The sequence below is a fragment of the Oncorhynchus keta genome, chromosome 6, assembly GCF_023373465.1.
Source record: "Oncorhynchus keta strain PuntledgeMale-10-30-2019 chromosome 6, Oket_V2, whole genome shotgun sequence".
Taxonomy (NCBI): domain Eukaryota; kingdom Metazoa; phylum Chordata; class Actinopteri; order Salmoniformes; family Salmonidae; genus Oncorhynchus; species Oncorhynchus keta.
In genome coordinates, this window is record NC_068426.1 from 18,884,363 (window position 1) to 18,900,592 (window position 16,230).

The 16,230-nt window shown below is 44.6% G+C and overlaps 1 protein-coding gene and 1 long non-coding RNA gene across 9 annotated transcripts in view; one reads left to right on the plus strand and one right to left on the minus strand.

The window, feature by feature from the left end:
- Nucleotides 1–6,223: 6,223 nt before the first annotated feature.
- Nucleotides 6,224–16,230, minus strand: part of LOC118385164 (lysine-specific demethylase 6B-like) — a 44,303-nt gene continuing 34,296 nt past the window's right edge. For 4 of the 5 annotated variants that reach the window (XM_052521059.1, XM_052521060.1, XM_052521061.1 and 1 more), the window contains 12 exons: nucleotides 15,675–15,801; nucleotides 15,312–15,417; nucleotides 14,994–15,199; nucleotides 14,713–14,873; nucleotides 14,528–14,596; nucleotides 14,286–14,434; nucleotides 14,077–14,191; nucleotides 13,735–13,922; nucleotides 13,424–13,565; nucleotides 13,050–13,176; nucleotides 8,072–8,248; nucleotides 6,224–7,941 (listed from right to left, as the gene is read on the minus strand). In XM_052521059.1, the coding sequence (XP_052377019.1) occupies nucleotides 7,918–7,941; nucleotides 8,072–8,248; nucleotides 13,050–13,176; nucleotides 13,424–13,565; nucleotides 13,735–13,922; nucleotides 14,077–14,191; nucleotides 14,286–14,434; nucleotides 14,528–14,596; nucleotides 14,713–14,873; nucleotides 14,994–15,199; nucleotides 15,312–15,417; nucleotides 15,675–15,801 (1,591 nt within the window). In that variant the 3' untranslated portion in view covers nucleotides 6,224–7,917. Of the gene's footprint in view, nucleotides 7,942–8,071; nucleotides 8,249–13,049; nucleotides 13,177–13,421; nucleotides 13,566–13,734; nucleotides 13,923–14,076; nucleotides 14,192–14,285; nucleotides 14,435–14,527; nucleotides 14,597–14,712; nucleotides 14,874–14,993; nucleotides 15,200–15,311; nucleotides 15,418–15,674; nucleotides 15,802–16,230 lie in introns of those variants that run through there. The other variant, XR_008139215.1, reaches the window with a different exon arrangement.
- LOC127930746 (uncharacterized) lies at nucleotides 8,255–12,110 on the plus strand. Of its 4 annotated transcripts, XR_008139216.1 has the most exons (5): nucleotides 8,255–8,608; nucleotides 8,807–9,326; nucleotides 9,522–9,716; nucleotides 10,220–10,686; nucleotides 10,882–11,526. It is a non-coding gene; the product is annotated as an uncharacterized LOC127930746 (long non-coding RNA). The 4 variants fall into 4 exon arrangements; XR_008139218.1 differs by lacking the exons at nucleotides 9,522–9,716; nucleotides 10,220–10,686; nucleotides 10,882–11,526 and adding exons at nucleotides 10,090–10,154; nucleotides 11,653–12,110; XR_008139219.1 differs by lacking the exons at nucleotides 9,522–9,716; nucleotides 10,220–10,686 and adding an exon at nucleotides 10,090–10,154 and having other exon boundaries at nucleotides 10,752–11,526.

The window sequence follows — 16,230 nt, forward strand, 5'->3', positions numbered from 1 at the left end:
ACTGTGAACCACAACCTTCTGCTGTAGTCACTACAACCACTCACCACTACCTCCTGCTGCAGTCACTACAACCACTAACCACTACCTTCTGCTGCAGTCACTACAACCACTCACCACTACCTTCTGCTGCAGTCACTACAACCACTCACCACTACCTTCTGCTGCAGTCACTACAACCACTCACCACTACCTTCTGCTGCAGTCACTACAACCACTCACCACTACCTTCTGCTGCAGTCACTACAACCACTAACCACTACCTTCTGCTGCAGTCACTACAACCACTCACCACTACCTCCTGCTGCAGTTACTACAACTGTACCTTCTGCTGTAGTCACTACAACCACTAACCACTACCTTCTGCTGCAGTCACTACAACCACTCACCACTACCTCCTGCTGTTACTACAACTGTGAACCACAGCTGTAGTCACTACAACCACTCACCCTACCTCCTGCTGCAGTCACACAACCACTAACCACTACCTTCTGCTGCAGTCACTACAACCACTCACCACTACCTTCTGCTGCAGTCACTACAACCACTCACCACTACCTTCTGCTGTAGTCACTACAACCACTCACCACTACCTTCTGCTGCAGTCACTACAACCACTAACCACTACCTTCTGCTGCAGTCACTACAACCACTCACCACTACCTTCTGCTGCAGTCACTACAACCACTCACCACTACCTTCTGCTGCAGTCACTACAACCACTCACCACTACCTTCTGCTGCAGTCACTACAACCACTCACCACTACCTTCTGCTGCAGTCACTACAACCACTCACCACTACCTTCTGCTGTAGTCACTACAACCACTCACCACTACCTTCTGCTGCAGTCACTACAACCACTAACCACTACCTTCTGCTGCAGTCACTACAACCACTCACCACTAACTTCTGCTGCAGTCACTACAACCACTCACCACTACCTTCTGCTGCAGTCACTACAACCACTCACCACTACCTTCTGCTGCAGTCACTACAACCACTCACCACTACCTTCTGCTGTAGTCACTACAACCACTCACCACTACCTTCTGCTGCAGTCACTACAACCACTAACCACTACCTTCTGCTGTAGTCACTACAGCCACTCACCACTACCTTCTGCTGCAGTCACTACAACCACGCACCACTACCTTCTGCTGCAGTCACTACAACCACTCGCCACTACCTTCTGCTGTAGTCACTACAACCACTCACCACTACCTTCTGCTGCAGTCACTACAACCACTAACCACTACCTTCTGCTGCAGTCACTATAACCACTCACCACTACCTTCTGCTGCAGTTACTACAATCGCTAACCACTACAACCACTCACCACTACCTTCTGCTGCAGTCACTACAACCACTCACCACTACCTTCTGCTGCAGTCACTATAACCACTAACCAATACCTTCTGCTGCAGTCACTATAACCACTCACCACTACCTTCTGCTGCAGTTACTACAATCGCTAGCTACTACCTTCTGCTGCCATTACTACATCCTCTAGCTACTACCTCATACATAAAAAAATAATTGGATTATTAAATGTCTTAAACACAAGAGAACAAACAGAGTGGAACATTCTGAACCTAAATGTTGGTAAATGTAAGCATTTAAAAGAATGTATTTGTAATATTGTGAGAGGGTAATAAGATGGAAAGAGAAAGGGGGATACAGTGCCTTGCGAAAGTATTCGGCCCCCTTGAACTTTGCGGCCTTTTGCCACATTTCAGGCTTCAAACATAAAACTGTATTTTTTTGTGAAGAATCAACAACAAGTGGGACACAATCATGAAGTGGAACGACATTTATTGCATATTTCAAACTTTTTTAACAAATCAAAAACTGAAAAATTGGGCGTGCAAAATTATTCAGCCCCCTTAAGTTAATACTTTGTAGCGCCACCTTTTGCTGCGATTACAGATGTAAGTCGCTTGGGGTATGTCTCTATCAGTTTTGCACATCGAGAGATTGACATTTTTTCCCATTCCTCCTTGCAAAACAGCTCGAGCTCAGTGAGGTTGGATGGAGAGCATTTGTGAACAGCAGTTTTCAGTTATTTCCACAGATTCTCGATTGGATTCAGGTCTGGACTTTGACTTGGCCATTCTAACACCTGGATATGTTTATTTTTGAACCATTCCATTGTAGATTTTGCTTTATGTTTTGGATCATTGTCTTGTTGGAAGACAAATCTCCGTCCCAGTCTCAGGTCATGAGTGATCATGGGCCTCTTGGCTGCATCTCTGATCAGTCTTCTCCTTGTATGAGCTGAAAGTTTAGAGGGACGGCCAGGTCGATTTGCAGTGGTCTGATACTCCTTCCATTTCAATATTATCACTTGCACAGTGCTCCTTGGGATGTTTAAAGCTTGGGAAATCTTTTTGTATCCAAATCCGGCTTTAAATTTCTTCACAACAGTATCTCGGACCTGCCTGGTGTGTTCCTTGTTCTTCATGATGCTCTCTGCGCTTTTAACGTACCTCTGAGACTATCACAGTGCAGGTGCATTTATACGGAGACTTGATTACACACAGGTGGATTGTATTTATCATCATTAGTCATTTAGGTCAACATTGGATCATTCAGAGATCCTCACTGAACTTCTGGAGAGAGTTTGCTGCACTGAAAGTAAAGGGGCTGAATAATTTTGCACGCCCAATTTTTCAGTTTTTGATTTGTTAAAAAAGTTTGAAATATCCAATAAATGTCGTTCCACTTCATGATTGTGTCCCACTTGTTGTTGATTCTTCACAAAAAATACAGTTTTATATCTTTATGTTTGAAGCCTGAAATGTGGCAAAAGCTTGCAAAGTTCAAGGGGGCCGAATACTTTCGCATGGCACTGTACCTAGTCAATTGTACAACTGAATGCATTCAAATGAAATGTCTTCCACATTTAACCCAACCCCTCTGAATCAGAGAGGTGCGGGGGGCTGCCATTATCAACATCCATATCTAATAAACTGTCAGAAGGTTTTGTACTGTCTCTCCATTGCAAGATAAACCAATACAGAATGTGTATTTTATAGTTGCTATACATTTTTTATTTAACCTTTATTTAACTAGGCAAGTCAGTTAAGAACAAATTCTTATTTTCAATGACAGCCTAGGAACAGTGGGTTAACTGCCTGTTCAGGGGCAGAACGACAGATTTGTACCTTGTCAGCAAGGTGGTTTGAACTTGCAACCTTCCCGTTACTAGTCCAACGCTCTTACCATTAGGCTACCCTGACACCCACATGTTCAGAACATGCATACATTTTTTTCTGGGCTAGCTTCTTACATAAAGACAGATCTGTACATTCCTATCTGATAATGAGTGAGATCTAGATGATGGGGAGTGAACACACTGACTGCACAAAGATAAGACATTCCCATAGCGCTACAGCATACAGACCCCAAGGCACAACAGAACTGAACAAATGTACAGAGAGCTGTGTAGAAAGTAGGGGAAGTGCCTGAGTCATATGGGGCGGCAGGGTAGCCTAGTGGTTAGAGCGTTGGACTAGTAACCGGAAGGTTGCAAGTTCAAATCCCCGAGCTGACAAGGTACAAATCTGTTGTTCTGCCACTGAACAGGCAGTTAACCCACTGTTCCTAAGCCACCATTGAAAATAAGAATTTGTTCTTAACTGACTTGCCTAGTAAAATAAAGGTTAAAAAAAATCATATATAAGACATGGTTATTTTAAAGGTCGAGAAGGAAAGGGGATGAAAAATAGAACACCAGGTTCAGAAATGTGGATGGGGAGGAACAAAGTGATGTTGCGGGAGAAGGAGAGGTTCACCAGACTGATAAGAGACCAGTGTGGGTTTAGTTCAATGGGTATTTTTTTTCTTTTTTCCCCCTGTTCTTTTATCAGAGCAAGTGTGTTTTATTTACTTATTTCTTAAAAGGGCAGATAGGCGTTCTCTCTGGAGATAGAGGGGGTGATTGGATGAAGGAGGGACTAGAGAAGAATTAGAAAGAGGGGTGATTAAAAAAAGCCTTTAGGAGTGTGGAAGACCAGCCAGACCAGGAATGTAGGGGGAAATTCTGAGAGTATTCAGAGAATAATGGAGATGTATGTTATCCCTCTATTCGATGTGTAGCTGCTATTACCTCAGTGCTGTGTGTGTGTGTGTGTGTGTGTGTGTGTGTGTGTGTGTGTGTGTGTGTGTGTGTGTGTGTGTGTGTGTGTGTGTGTGTGTGTGTGTGTATGACTGTGTCTGTGTCAGAGAGAGAGAGAGAGAGACTTACAGTGGGACCGAAATGATTGACACCCTTAATAAAGATGAGCAATAATGACTGTATAAAATAAATCATTTTAAATACTGAGCTATATTGTATGCTATAAAAAATAACAGACAAGGGCCCCAGGACCAGTGAAAGCAAAATAGCCCCATAACATCAAAGATCCACCACCATATTTTACAGTAGGTCTGTGGTTATTGTCTGCTCCTGTATTCTGATTTCATGGCCAAAGAGCATAATAATCATGTCATCCAACAAATCTAAATGCCTGGACTTCGCTAAAATGCATTGGCACAGATTGGAAACGTTTTGTTGGTCAGATGACGTGAAAATACAGCTCTTCTGCGACACACACCAGTGGTGGGTTTGGCATTGAAATGAGAATGAACCCAATATACCTACTGTAAATAGTGGTGGATGTTTAATGTTATGGGGCGATTTTGGTTCCACTGGTCCTTGCTAAGGTAAATGTAATATTTGTGTTGTGGAGAAATGACCAGGCAGGAGACGGGAGTACAGTTAGTTTTCGTTTACCCCTCGTGCTTTACAGTTCCCGGCACCCCAGTGCGCATGTGCATTTCCTATTAGGTGTAGTAACGTAACACTGCCGTAATGCATTACTGCTTAGTAACAGCACAGTAACTAATATAAGCAGATGTAGATCCCAGATACTACAGTAAACAGCATCATGAACTCCACCACGCTTCTCACAGGAGGCTGAAATTTGGCCTCAAGTGGATCTTCCAGCAAGACAATAACCACAATGCACACATCAAAATCCACAAAGAAATGTTTCAATGGTCACAAAATCTAAATGTTACAATGGGAATCTGAGTCTCTGGACTTGAAACCCATTAAAAACACGTGGTTTGATTTTAAGAGGATGGTCCATAAGTACAGACAAAGGATATCAAGGACCTGGAAAGATTCTGTATGGAGGAATAGTCTAAGATCCATCCCAATGTGTTCTCCAAAAGGCTCAGTACTGTTATCCTCGGAAGGTGAGGTATTGAAAGGTATTGAAAGCAGGGGTGTCAATCATTTTTACCCTTATATTATTTCGAAAAAATTAGATCACATGTTAAACAAAATCTCTTTCTCTGAGTATAAGATAATCACATTTCCAAATGTGTGAGCATACAATATAGCTTAGTATTTATGTTATTTATTTTATACTGTCATTTTTGCTCATCTTCATCAAGGGAGTTAATCATTTTGGACCCTACTGTATGTGTATGATGAAGAACTAGAGCAGGGGTGTCAAACTCATTCCACGATGGGCCTAGTGTCTGCAGGTTTTTGGCTTTTCCTTTCAATTAAGACGACCAGGTGTGGGGAGTTGTGACCTTAATTCATCCGTCAAGTGCAACTGAGGAATGAGAACCTGCTGACACCCGGCCCTCCGTGGAATGAGTTTGACACCTGCGGTTTAGAGGGTTGTTAGAGGACGAAGGCCAGTCTTCCTGTCCTTGGAACCAGGATATCCACTGCTCTATCCGTTTCTCTAGGATGAGGTGTCCCTGCATCCTCTTTAAACTAGAGCTGTTTTATTCCCATGCCCGTAACAAAGAAAAAAATGGACATTGGCAAAACACAGCAGGATTAGTGGGGGAGAGATACATCTTTACCAGCATGTTAGTAACATTCTCTTCCTTAGTAACTGGGAATAAATAAACCCTTTCAAGTTGCTCTAAATTCACCAGTAATCCAAACAATAACATTCTGTGTGTAATGGAGGACATTATGGTTGATGTACTGTAATAAAACAGGCAAAGCGCAGGAAGAGAAGAATGATATGACAGAAGAAATGATGGGTGGCTTGGCATTAACATCAGCAGGGAATGAAGAGTGGGGTAGATTCTAGGGATGAAATAAATCTCCCTCCATTGAAATGTTTCTCTAAGATAAGTTACCAGCTCAGACACAATATTCAATTCCTATCCAGGCCTCTCGTCAAGGCAGCTACACAAATTCGATGACAATAAACATTTCTCAAAACATTTTTATTGTATCAATAATACTCACAATAATGTCACAGAAAAATCACAGAGTGTTTAAGAAAGGTCTGGTCTATGTAAGATATTTTTGTATTATGTTTTAAAACAGCACAGCTTCAAATAAAAACAGTCAGTGGATGAGGAGCAAGACGACAACCTTGAAATTATACTCATGAGGACAGAACACTGAAGGAACCCAAACCTCACTACACATCAGTCTCATTTAAATGTGGCTAAAACTACAACTACTGCCAATCACAAATGCTTCACAATTTTATGAATTTCGTACAATGCAAAAAAGTTGAAAAAGGTATTGTGTTTATCAGTTAGATACAGTACAAAGACATCATTCTATTAGTTTTCCGGTAATTTTGTAATGACGCGGTTCTAAGCACCATCCTGTCGGTTGAAGTTATATTCATTGACTTCTATTCATAGATCATTTATACACAGTTAATGAGGAGGTGACGAGGCAAGAGGGGGTTGAGCACCATGAAAATCCAACCTCCCCCTGTTTGCTCTTCCCCGTCCACCCACAATAGGAAACCTTAAAAATATCTGGTGTCCCCAGAGAAGCACCATCAATATGCAATAAATACATTTAAGAAAACAAACATATACAAGTATAAATAAAGTCACAATTTACAATTCTTCATTTTCTCTGTAACCCAGAAAAGGAGATAGCAACCAAAAAAAGAGGTAAAAAAACTGGGAGAATGATCCCATTAGAAAAAGAAAAAGATAAAAGGGATCTTCTGTAGGGCGAATTGTAGCAATCACATCTCTCTCTACCAAACATTATTTAGGATTATTATGCAAAAAACTAAAATCACATTAAAACACACCAGATTTCCAACCAAGAGTGAAACCAGATTCGTCCTCTAGTTCTAGTTAACCCGTATTTCAGAGAAATTTTGACAATTTCTTAAATTAATATTCCTAATGCTTTAGAAAGTTGTGCCTGCATGTTTGATTTTCTAATTTCCTTTCATCTAAATACAGTTCACAAGGCCAATGTGGTGTACCTTTAGGCTGGTAAAACTTTTGAAATATCTAGGTCAGAATAAATACAATGGAAATAGCACCCCAAGGAGTATACAGACAGGAATGACAAATGTCAGAGTTCACCTGAATAGAAAACCAAACCAAAACAATGGGATTTCAATGAGACTATCAGCTACTTTGCTTGTGAAGCAATTCCCCTGCTGTTACCATAGCAATACGGTAAATTCATGGACATAGAATAACTAGATTGGTGTAAAAAAGTTCCATTGGATTTGCATAAAAGTACCTGAATTAATGCACCATATACCGGCTACTTGACGCTTTTGAATCACAGCAGTGTCCGTTTTAATTAAGACCTGATTTCCAGTGCTAACAATGTTCACATTTTCTGTAGTTGTCCGACATGTTTAATTAACAAATAGTAGTACCAGTCTAGTCATTCTATCTCAAGACTCAAGTCCAATCAGCAGCTGGTAGGAGGGGAAGACAACAGTGAGCTGGAATTCAATTGGCTGATGGCTGATGGCCGATATCTTATTGTGATGTAAACAATACTGAGTAAACATGGTTGGCTGTTCACCAAGTGTTAGCAGTAGTAGTATTCCTTGAAGACAACGTCTGTTCTGCCACTAAGTAGGAGCTTTGGTTATGGCTGCCAGACAACAGGGAGGATGCTTCACTTGGAGCAGGGTGATGGAGTCTGGAGAGAGAAAGAGGAAGAAAAAGACAGAAAGGGGGGTAAATATGATGGACATAACTTCATAGCACATAGAAAACTTGTATGTGTGTGTGTGTGTGTGTGTGTGTGTGTGTGTGTGTGTGTGTCTCACCACACAGATGCTGTCATAGGTTCTCATCAGCTCCTCCATGCAGTACTGCTCCAGCACCACTACTCCTGCCAGCGAGGGGCTCTTGGACACGGTCCGGGCACAGTCCTCACAGTGCACCATGTAGGTCTTCCTGCTGCCAGACTCACTAGTTACAAACAGCAGGTCAAACACCTCCACCTGCACACAGACACAACACAATCACTCACTGCAGAAGTAACCAAAGGCATACACCAACACTCTGTTGGTAAGATGCTCGAGTCATGGTAGTTCATAGCAGGTCTGATACAAGCATACATCCACAGGCTGTTGGTAAGATGCTCGAGTCATGGTAGTTCATAGCAGGTCTGATACAGGCATACACCAACACTCTGTTGGTAAGATGCTCGAGTCATGGTAGTTCATAGCAGGTCTGATACAGGCATACATCCACAGGCTGTTGGTAAGATGCTCGAGTCATGGTAGTTCATAGCAGGTCTGATACAGGCATACACCAACACTCTGTTGGTAAGATGCTCGAGTCATGGTAGTTCATAGCAGGTCTGATACAGGCATACATCCACAGGCTGTTGGTAAGATGCTCGGGTCATGGTAGTTCATAGCAGGTCTGATACAGGCATACATCCACAGGCTGTTGGTAAGATGCTCGAGTCATGGTAGTTCATAGCAGGTGGGCGGATGCAAGCATACATCCACAGGCTGTTGGTAAGATGCTCGGGTCATGGTAGTTCATAGCAGGTCTGATACAGGCATACATCCACAGGCTGTTGGTAAGATGCTCAAGTCATGGTAGTTCATAGCAGGTCTGATACAGGCATACATCCACAGGCTGTTGGTAAGATGCTCGAGTCATGGTAGTTCATAGCAGGTCTGATACAGGCATACATCCACAGGCTGTTGGTAAGATGCTCGAGTCATGGTAGTTCATAGCAGGTCTGATACAAGCATACATCCACAGGCTGTTGGTAAGATGCTCGGGTCATGGTAGTTCATAGCAGGTCTGATACAGGCATACATCCACAGGCTGTTGGTAAGATGCTCGGGTCATGGTAGTTCATAGCAGGTCTGATACAAGCATACATCCACAGGCTGTTGGTAAGATGCTCGGGTCATGGTAGTTCATAGCAGGTCTGATACAAGCATACATCCACAGGCTGTTGGTAAGATGCTCGAGTCATGGTAGTTCATAGCAGGTCTGATACAGGCATACACCAACACTCTGTTGGTAAGATGCTCGGGTCATGGTAGTTCATAGCAGGTCTGATACAGGCATACATCCACAGGCTGTTGGTAAGATGCTCGAGTCATGGTAGTTCATAGCAGGTCTGATACAGGCATACATCCACAGGCTGTTGGTAAGATGCTCGGGTCATGGTAGTTCATAGCAGGTCTGATACAGGCATACATCCACAGGCTGTTGGTAAGATGCTCGGGTCATGGTAGTTCATAGCAGGTCTGATACAGGCATACATCCACAGGCTGTTGGTAAGATGCTCGGGACATGGTAGTTCATAGCAGGTCTGATACAAGCATACATCCACAGGCTGTTGGTAAGATGCTCGAGTCATGGTAGTTCATAGCAGGTCTGATACAAGCATACATCCACAGGCTGTTGGTAAGATGCTCGGGTCATGGTAGTTCATAGCAGGTCTGACTGTTGGTACAAGCATACATCCACAGGCTGTTGGTAAGATGCTCGGGTCATGGTAGTTCATAGCAGGTCTGATACAAGCATACATCCACAGGCTGTTGGTAAGATGCTCGGGTCATGGTAGTTCATAGCAGGTCTGATACAGGCATACACCAACACTCTGTTGGTAAGATGCTCAGGTCATGGTAGTTCATACAAGCATACATCCACAGGCTGTTGGTAAGATGCTCGGGTCATGGTAGTTCATAGCAGGTCTGATACAGGCATACACCAACACTCTGTTGGTAAGATGCTCAGGTCATGGTAGTTCATACAAGCATACATCCACAGGCTGTTGGTAAGATGCTCGGGTCATGGTAGTTCATAGCAGGTCTGATACAGGCATACATCCACAGGCTGTTGGTAAGATGCTCGGGACATGGTAGTTCATAGCAGGTCTGATACAGGCATACATCCACAGGCTGTTGGTAAGATGCTCGGGTCATGGTAGTTCATAGCAGGTCTGATACAAGCATACATCCACAGGCTGTTGGTAAGATGCTCGAGTCATGGTAGTTCATAGCAGGTCTGATACAAGCATACATCCACAGGCTGTTGGTAAGATGCTCGGGTCATGGTAGTTCATAGCAGGTCTGATACAAGCATACATCCACAGGCTGTTGGTAAGATGCTCGGGTCATGGTAGTTCATAGCAGGTGGGCGGATACAAGCATACATCCACAGGCTGTTGGTAAGATGCTCGGGTCATGGTAGTTCATAGCAGGTGGGCGGATACAAGCATACATCCACAGGCTGTTGGTAAGATGCTCGGGTCATGGTAGTTCATAGCAGGTGGGCGGATACAAGCATACATCCACAGGCTGTTGGTAAGATGCTCGGGTCATGGTAGTTCATAGCAGGTGGGCGGATACAAGCATACATCCACAGGCTGTTGGTAAGATGCTCGGGTCATGGTAGTTCATAGCAGGTCTGATACAGGCATACATCCACAGGCTGTTGGTAAGATGCTCGGGTCATGGTAGTTCATAGCAGGTCTGATACAAGCATACATCCACAGGCTGTTGGTAAGATGCTCGGGTCATGGTAGTTCATAGCAGGTCTGATACAAGCATACATCCACAGGCTGTTGGTAAGATGCTCGGGTCATGGTAGTTCATAGCAGGTGGGCGGATACAAGCATACATCCACAGGCTGTTGGTAAGATGCTCGGGTCATGGTAGTTCATAGCAGGTGGGCGGATACAAGCATACATCCACAGGCTGTTGGTAAGATGCTCGGGTTATGTTGGTAGTTCATAGCAGGTGGGCGGATACAAGCATACATCCACAGGCTGTTGGTAAGATGCTCGGGTCATGGTAGTTCATAGCAGGTGGGTGGATACAAGCATACATCCACAGGCTGTTGGTAAGATGCTCGGGTCATGGTAGTTCATAGCAGGTCTGATACAAGCATACATCCACAGGCTGTTGGTAAGATGCTCGGGTCATGGTAGTTCATAGCAGGTCTGATACAAGCATACATCCACAGGCTGTTGGTAAGATGCTCGGGACATGGTAGTTCATAGCAGGTCTGATACAAGCATACATCCACAGGCTGTTGGTAAGATGCTCGGGTCATGGTAGTTCATAGCAGGTCTGATACAAGCATACATCCACAGGCTGTTGGTAAGATGCTCGGGTCATGGTAGTTCATAGCAGGTCTGATACAGGCATACACCAACACTCTGTTGGTAAGATGCTCAGGTCATGGTAGTTCATACAAGCATACATCCACAGGCTGTTGGTAAGATGCTCGGGTCATGGCAGTTCATAGCAGGTCTGATACAGGCATACACCAACACTCTGTTGGTAAGATGCTCAGGTCATGGTAGTTCATACAAGCATACATCCACAGGCTGTTGGTAAGATGCTCGGGTCATGGTAGTTCATAGCAGGTCTGATACAAGCATACATCCACAGGCTGTTGGTAAGATGCTCGGGTCATGGTAGTTCATAGCAGGTCTGATACAAGCATACATCCACAGGCTGTTGGTAAGATGCTCGGGTCATGGTAGTTCATAGCAGGTCTGATACAAGCATACATCCACAGGCTGTTGGTAAGATGCTCGGGTCATGGTAGTTCATAGCAGGTGGGCGGATACAAGCATACATCCACAGGCTGTTGGTAAGATGCTCGGGTCATGGTAGTTCATAGCAGGTGGGCGGATACAAGCATACATCCACAGGCTGTTGGTAAGATGCTCGGGTCATGGTAGTTCATAGCAGGTGGGCGGATACAAGCATACATCCACAGGCTGTTGGTAAGATGCTCGGGTCATGGTAGTTCATAGCAGGTGGGCGGATACAAGCATACATCCACAGGCTGTTGGTAAGATGCTCGGGTCATGGTAGTTCATAGCAGGTCTGATACAAGCATACATCCACAGGCTGTTGGTAAGATGCTCGGGTCATGGTAGTTCATAGCAGGTCTGATACAAGCATACATCCACAGGCTGTTGGTAAGATGCTCGGGTCATGGTAGTTCATAGCAGGTCTGATACAAGCATACATCCACAGGCTGTTGGTAAGATGCTCGGGTCATGGTAGTTCATAGCAGGTCTGATACAAGCATACATCCACAGGCTGTTGGTAAGATGCTCGGGTCATGGTAGTTCATAGCAGGTCTGATACAGGCATACACCAACACTCTGTTGGTAAGATGCTCAGGTCATGGTAGTTCATACAAGCATACATCCACAGGCTGTTGGTAAGATGCTCGGGTCATGGCAGTTCATAGCAGGTCTGATACAGGCATACACCAACACTCTGTTGGTAAGATGCTCAGGTCATGGTAGTTCATACAAGCATACATCCACAGGCTGTTGGTAAGATGCTCGAGTCATGGTAGTTCATAGCAGGTCTGATACAAGCATACATCCACAGGCTGTTGGTAAGATGCTCGGGTCATGGTAGTACATAGCAGGTCTGATACAAGCATACATCCACAGGCTGTTGGTAAGATGCTCGGGTCATGGTAGTTCATAGCAGGTCTGATACAGGCATACATCCACAGGCTGTTGGTAAGATGCTCGGGTCATGGTAGTTCATAGCAGGTCTGATACAAGCATACATCCACAGGCTGTTGGTAAGATGCTCGGGTCATGGTAGTTCATAGCAGGTCTGATACAAGCATACATCCACAGGCTGTTGGTAAGATGCTCGGGTCATGGTAGTTCATAGCAGGTCTGATACAAGCATACATCCAGGGGCTGTTGGTAAGATGCTCGGGTCATGGTAGTTCATAGCAGGTCTGATACAAGCATACATCCAGAGGCTGTTGAGAGGGACTTACGTCACACTCGTTGCAGTAGTAGGCTGGTTCGTCCTTCACACGGCTCTGATAAGAGATCTTCTTCCCTGCAGCAACCAGCTGGTCTCTCAGAATCTGAATGTGCTTAATGGACTGTAGGAGACAATGTCTGAGAGAGATAGAGAGAGAGAGAGAGAGAGAGAGGTAAGGTGTAGCAAGAAACAGACATTCATACTAGATAGATGACGAGGGACATTTACACACACACACACACACACACACACACACACACACACACACACACACACACACACACACACACACACACACACACACACACACACACACACACACACACACACACACACACACACACACACACACACACACACACACACACACACACACACACACACTTGACCATCTTGTAGGTTTCTTGGTCGGTGATCTTGATAGTGCGGGCTACATTCCAGGTGACATGGATCATCGGAACGATGGACTTGACCTTCTTGACCTCATTCCACTCAAAACGCTCCAGAGCCAGTTGATACTGGTATGCTGCAAGGGCAAAGACGACACACACATACTTTACAGTAGAAAAGCACACAAAAGGATTTTGATATGAATTTGACTGAGGTAAAGGATAGTGTAGATACAGTAGCTGCACTGTGTATGACCCAGCTCCCATTTCCTATCTATGTCCTGCTGGACACTGCTAGTGACTCACAGTTGAGAGGTCCCACGTTCCAGGCGATGTTGTTGCACCAGCCCACAGCCTGCACCCAGTGGACGGACCCTGCGTTGATCCACACCAGGTCCCCTGGTCTCTGGATGAAGCGGTACACTGGGATGTTGGAGCAGTACAGGTCCTCCAGAACAGGCCACCAGGACCCAGTCAGGTAATCTACTCCATACCTGAAGGAGGGAGTAGAGATGGTAACAAAGTGGTGGTTGCTGGTTCAAATCCCCTTTGAGTCACTGTTGTTATGCCTTTCAATGAGCAGAACAGCTCAAAATGCTTAACTAATTTGAAAACAGACCCTCACACGAAAACAGAACCATGACTCACTTCTCACAGAAATTGTTGATGTGCTCCCAGTAGTGTTCATGGACTGCAAACCACTCACAATCTCCCGGCCCAATGTTAATGTTCACAGAGCAGAAGTTATTATTCTCCTGGTGGCCTGAAAACAGACATACAGACAGACATATTTAAGCCAATGGACAGAGCCATGTAATATGCATATAAACACACACCAATATAACTCAGACACTGACCAGGTGTACGGCTGCCGGGGACCTTCATGTAGAGCTGGACGGTGTTCATGCCCAGGATGGTGTGTCCCACGTGGCTCAGCATGTTTCCATTGTACTCCACACGCATGAAGGCTGGTAGCTTCAGCAGCTCCTGCAGCTGGGGCTTCCACCTGGTAACACATGCCAAACACTTAACACTTCCTCTCTAATGGTGTCCTTAGCCCTGTCTAAAACAATCAACCACATTGTAAAGCTAATCTCACCTCTTAGGATCAGAGATGTCGATATTGGTTCCGAATTTGATAATTTTCCCAGTTGATTTCGCCTCCGGCCTATAGGAAAGAGGAAGTGTCTTTAATAACGGCAGAACATTGTTTTGATTAAAAGTATTGTGTTTGATTTCATAAGGAGTTGACTGCACAGTATGCTGTGGATACTATGAGGTGACCTGAGTGTGTTAGCAATAGGGGTAGGGCCAACTTTGCTAGGAGTTGCTTTGCTAGTAACCACAGTAGGGCTGGTTTTGCTGGTGCCAGATGCAGTGTTGGTTGATGGGTCAGAAGACAGAGTCTTCTTCTCTTCATCCTCATCCTCACTGTCCTTCTCCTCCTGTAGACACATTTAGGCACATGAACTTAGCTGGGCAAAGAGAGGAAGTAGGGAGGGGGGTATATGTAAGCATTATGTGTTTCTGTGTGTGATACTTGTGTGTGTGTGTTCATCCACAACCTGGAGGCTTTCCTGGAAGCTGGAGGCCTGGTACGCAGCGTACTTGGCGATGGTGGTGTGTGAGCGGCTGCTCTCGCAGGGCCAGGTCTGAGCTGAACCAGTAGCGTCCCAGTTCTCATCAGCAGGCTGCTGTACCTGGGTCCTCACCTCCACAGCATGCTCTGCATTGGCCTCCACCAGAGACTTAGTGGAGAACAGACCCAGGTCTGACAGAGAGGGAGGGAGAGGAAAGAGATACAAAAGTATAGTGAGTAGATGATAAATTATGTTGATGTTTTTACGTTTAGCCCTGAGAAAAATTGAAATGTGCAAACTCACTGAGTCGTAGTGATCCAGCCAGGCCTCTGATGACAGTGACAGGGTTCTTGGGGTCGGTACAGAATTGGAGGAGGACTGGGGAGAAGGCATCTCTCTTACTCTCCAACTGGACACAGACACACAGGACAACACAGGAATACATCAACTGGGCATTGCACAAATACAGAACTGATACATGAGTAATGGATATGAGAATGAAGAAGAAAAGAGGGGGGAAAAAGAAGAAGAAGATTACTTTATGGTCATAAGACATAGAGCTGCATGTCTTTTTGTTGTTGCTTTAACACCCCCCCAAGACACCCACAAAGGCAGGTTGGTGCATAGGGTCAGCCGCAGTGCAGCGCCCCCAGAGTGTGGACTCACATAGATGCTTGGTGTGGGGGGGTTGAGCTTCTCTCGTGGGATGGGTGTGTTGGTGCTAAGGACAGGCTTGACAGAGAAAGCAGGGAGCAGATAGGACTCCCGAAACTTCCCGTTCACCTTCGCCCCCCTAAACAGACAGAGAAAGAGACAGATGAAGTGGGAGAATTCAATAAGATTGAATTAAATACACTTTTCATTGTTTTGTGCCACCACCTCTCTTCCTCCAATGAAATGTCTTGGTAGTAAATATACAGTACCAGTCAAAAGTTTGGACACACCTAATCATTCAATGGTTTTTCTTTATTTTTTATTATTATTTAACTATTTTCTACATTTTAGAATAACACTGAAGACATCAAAACTATGAAATAACAAATATGGAATCATGTAGTAACCAAAAAAGTGTTAAACAAATATGTGTCAAAATATATTTTAGATTTTAGATACTTCAAAGTAGCCACCCTTTGCCTTGATGACAGCTTTGCACACTTGGCAGTCTCACAACCAGCTTCATGAGGTAGTCACCTGGAATGCATGTCAATTAACAGGCGTGCCT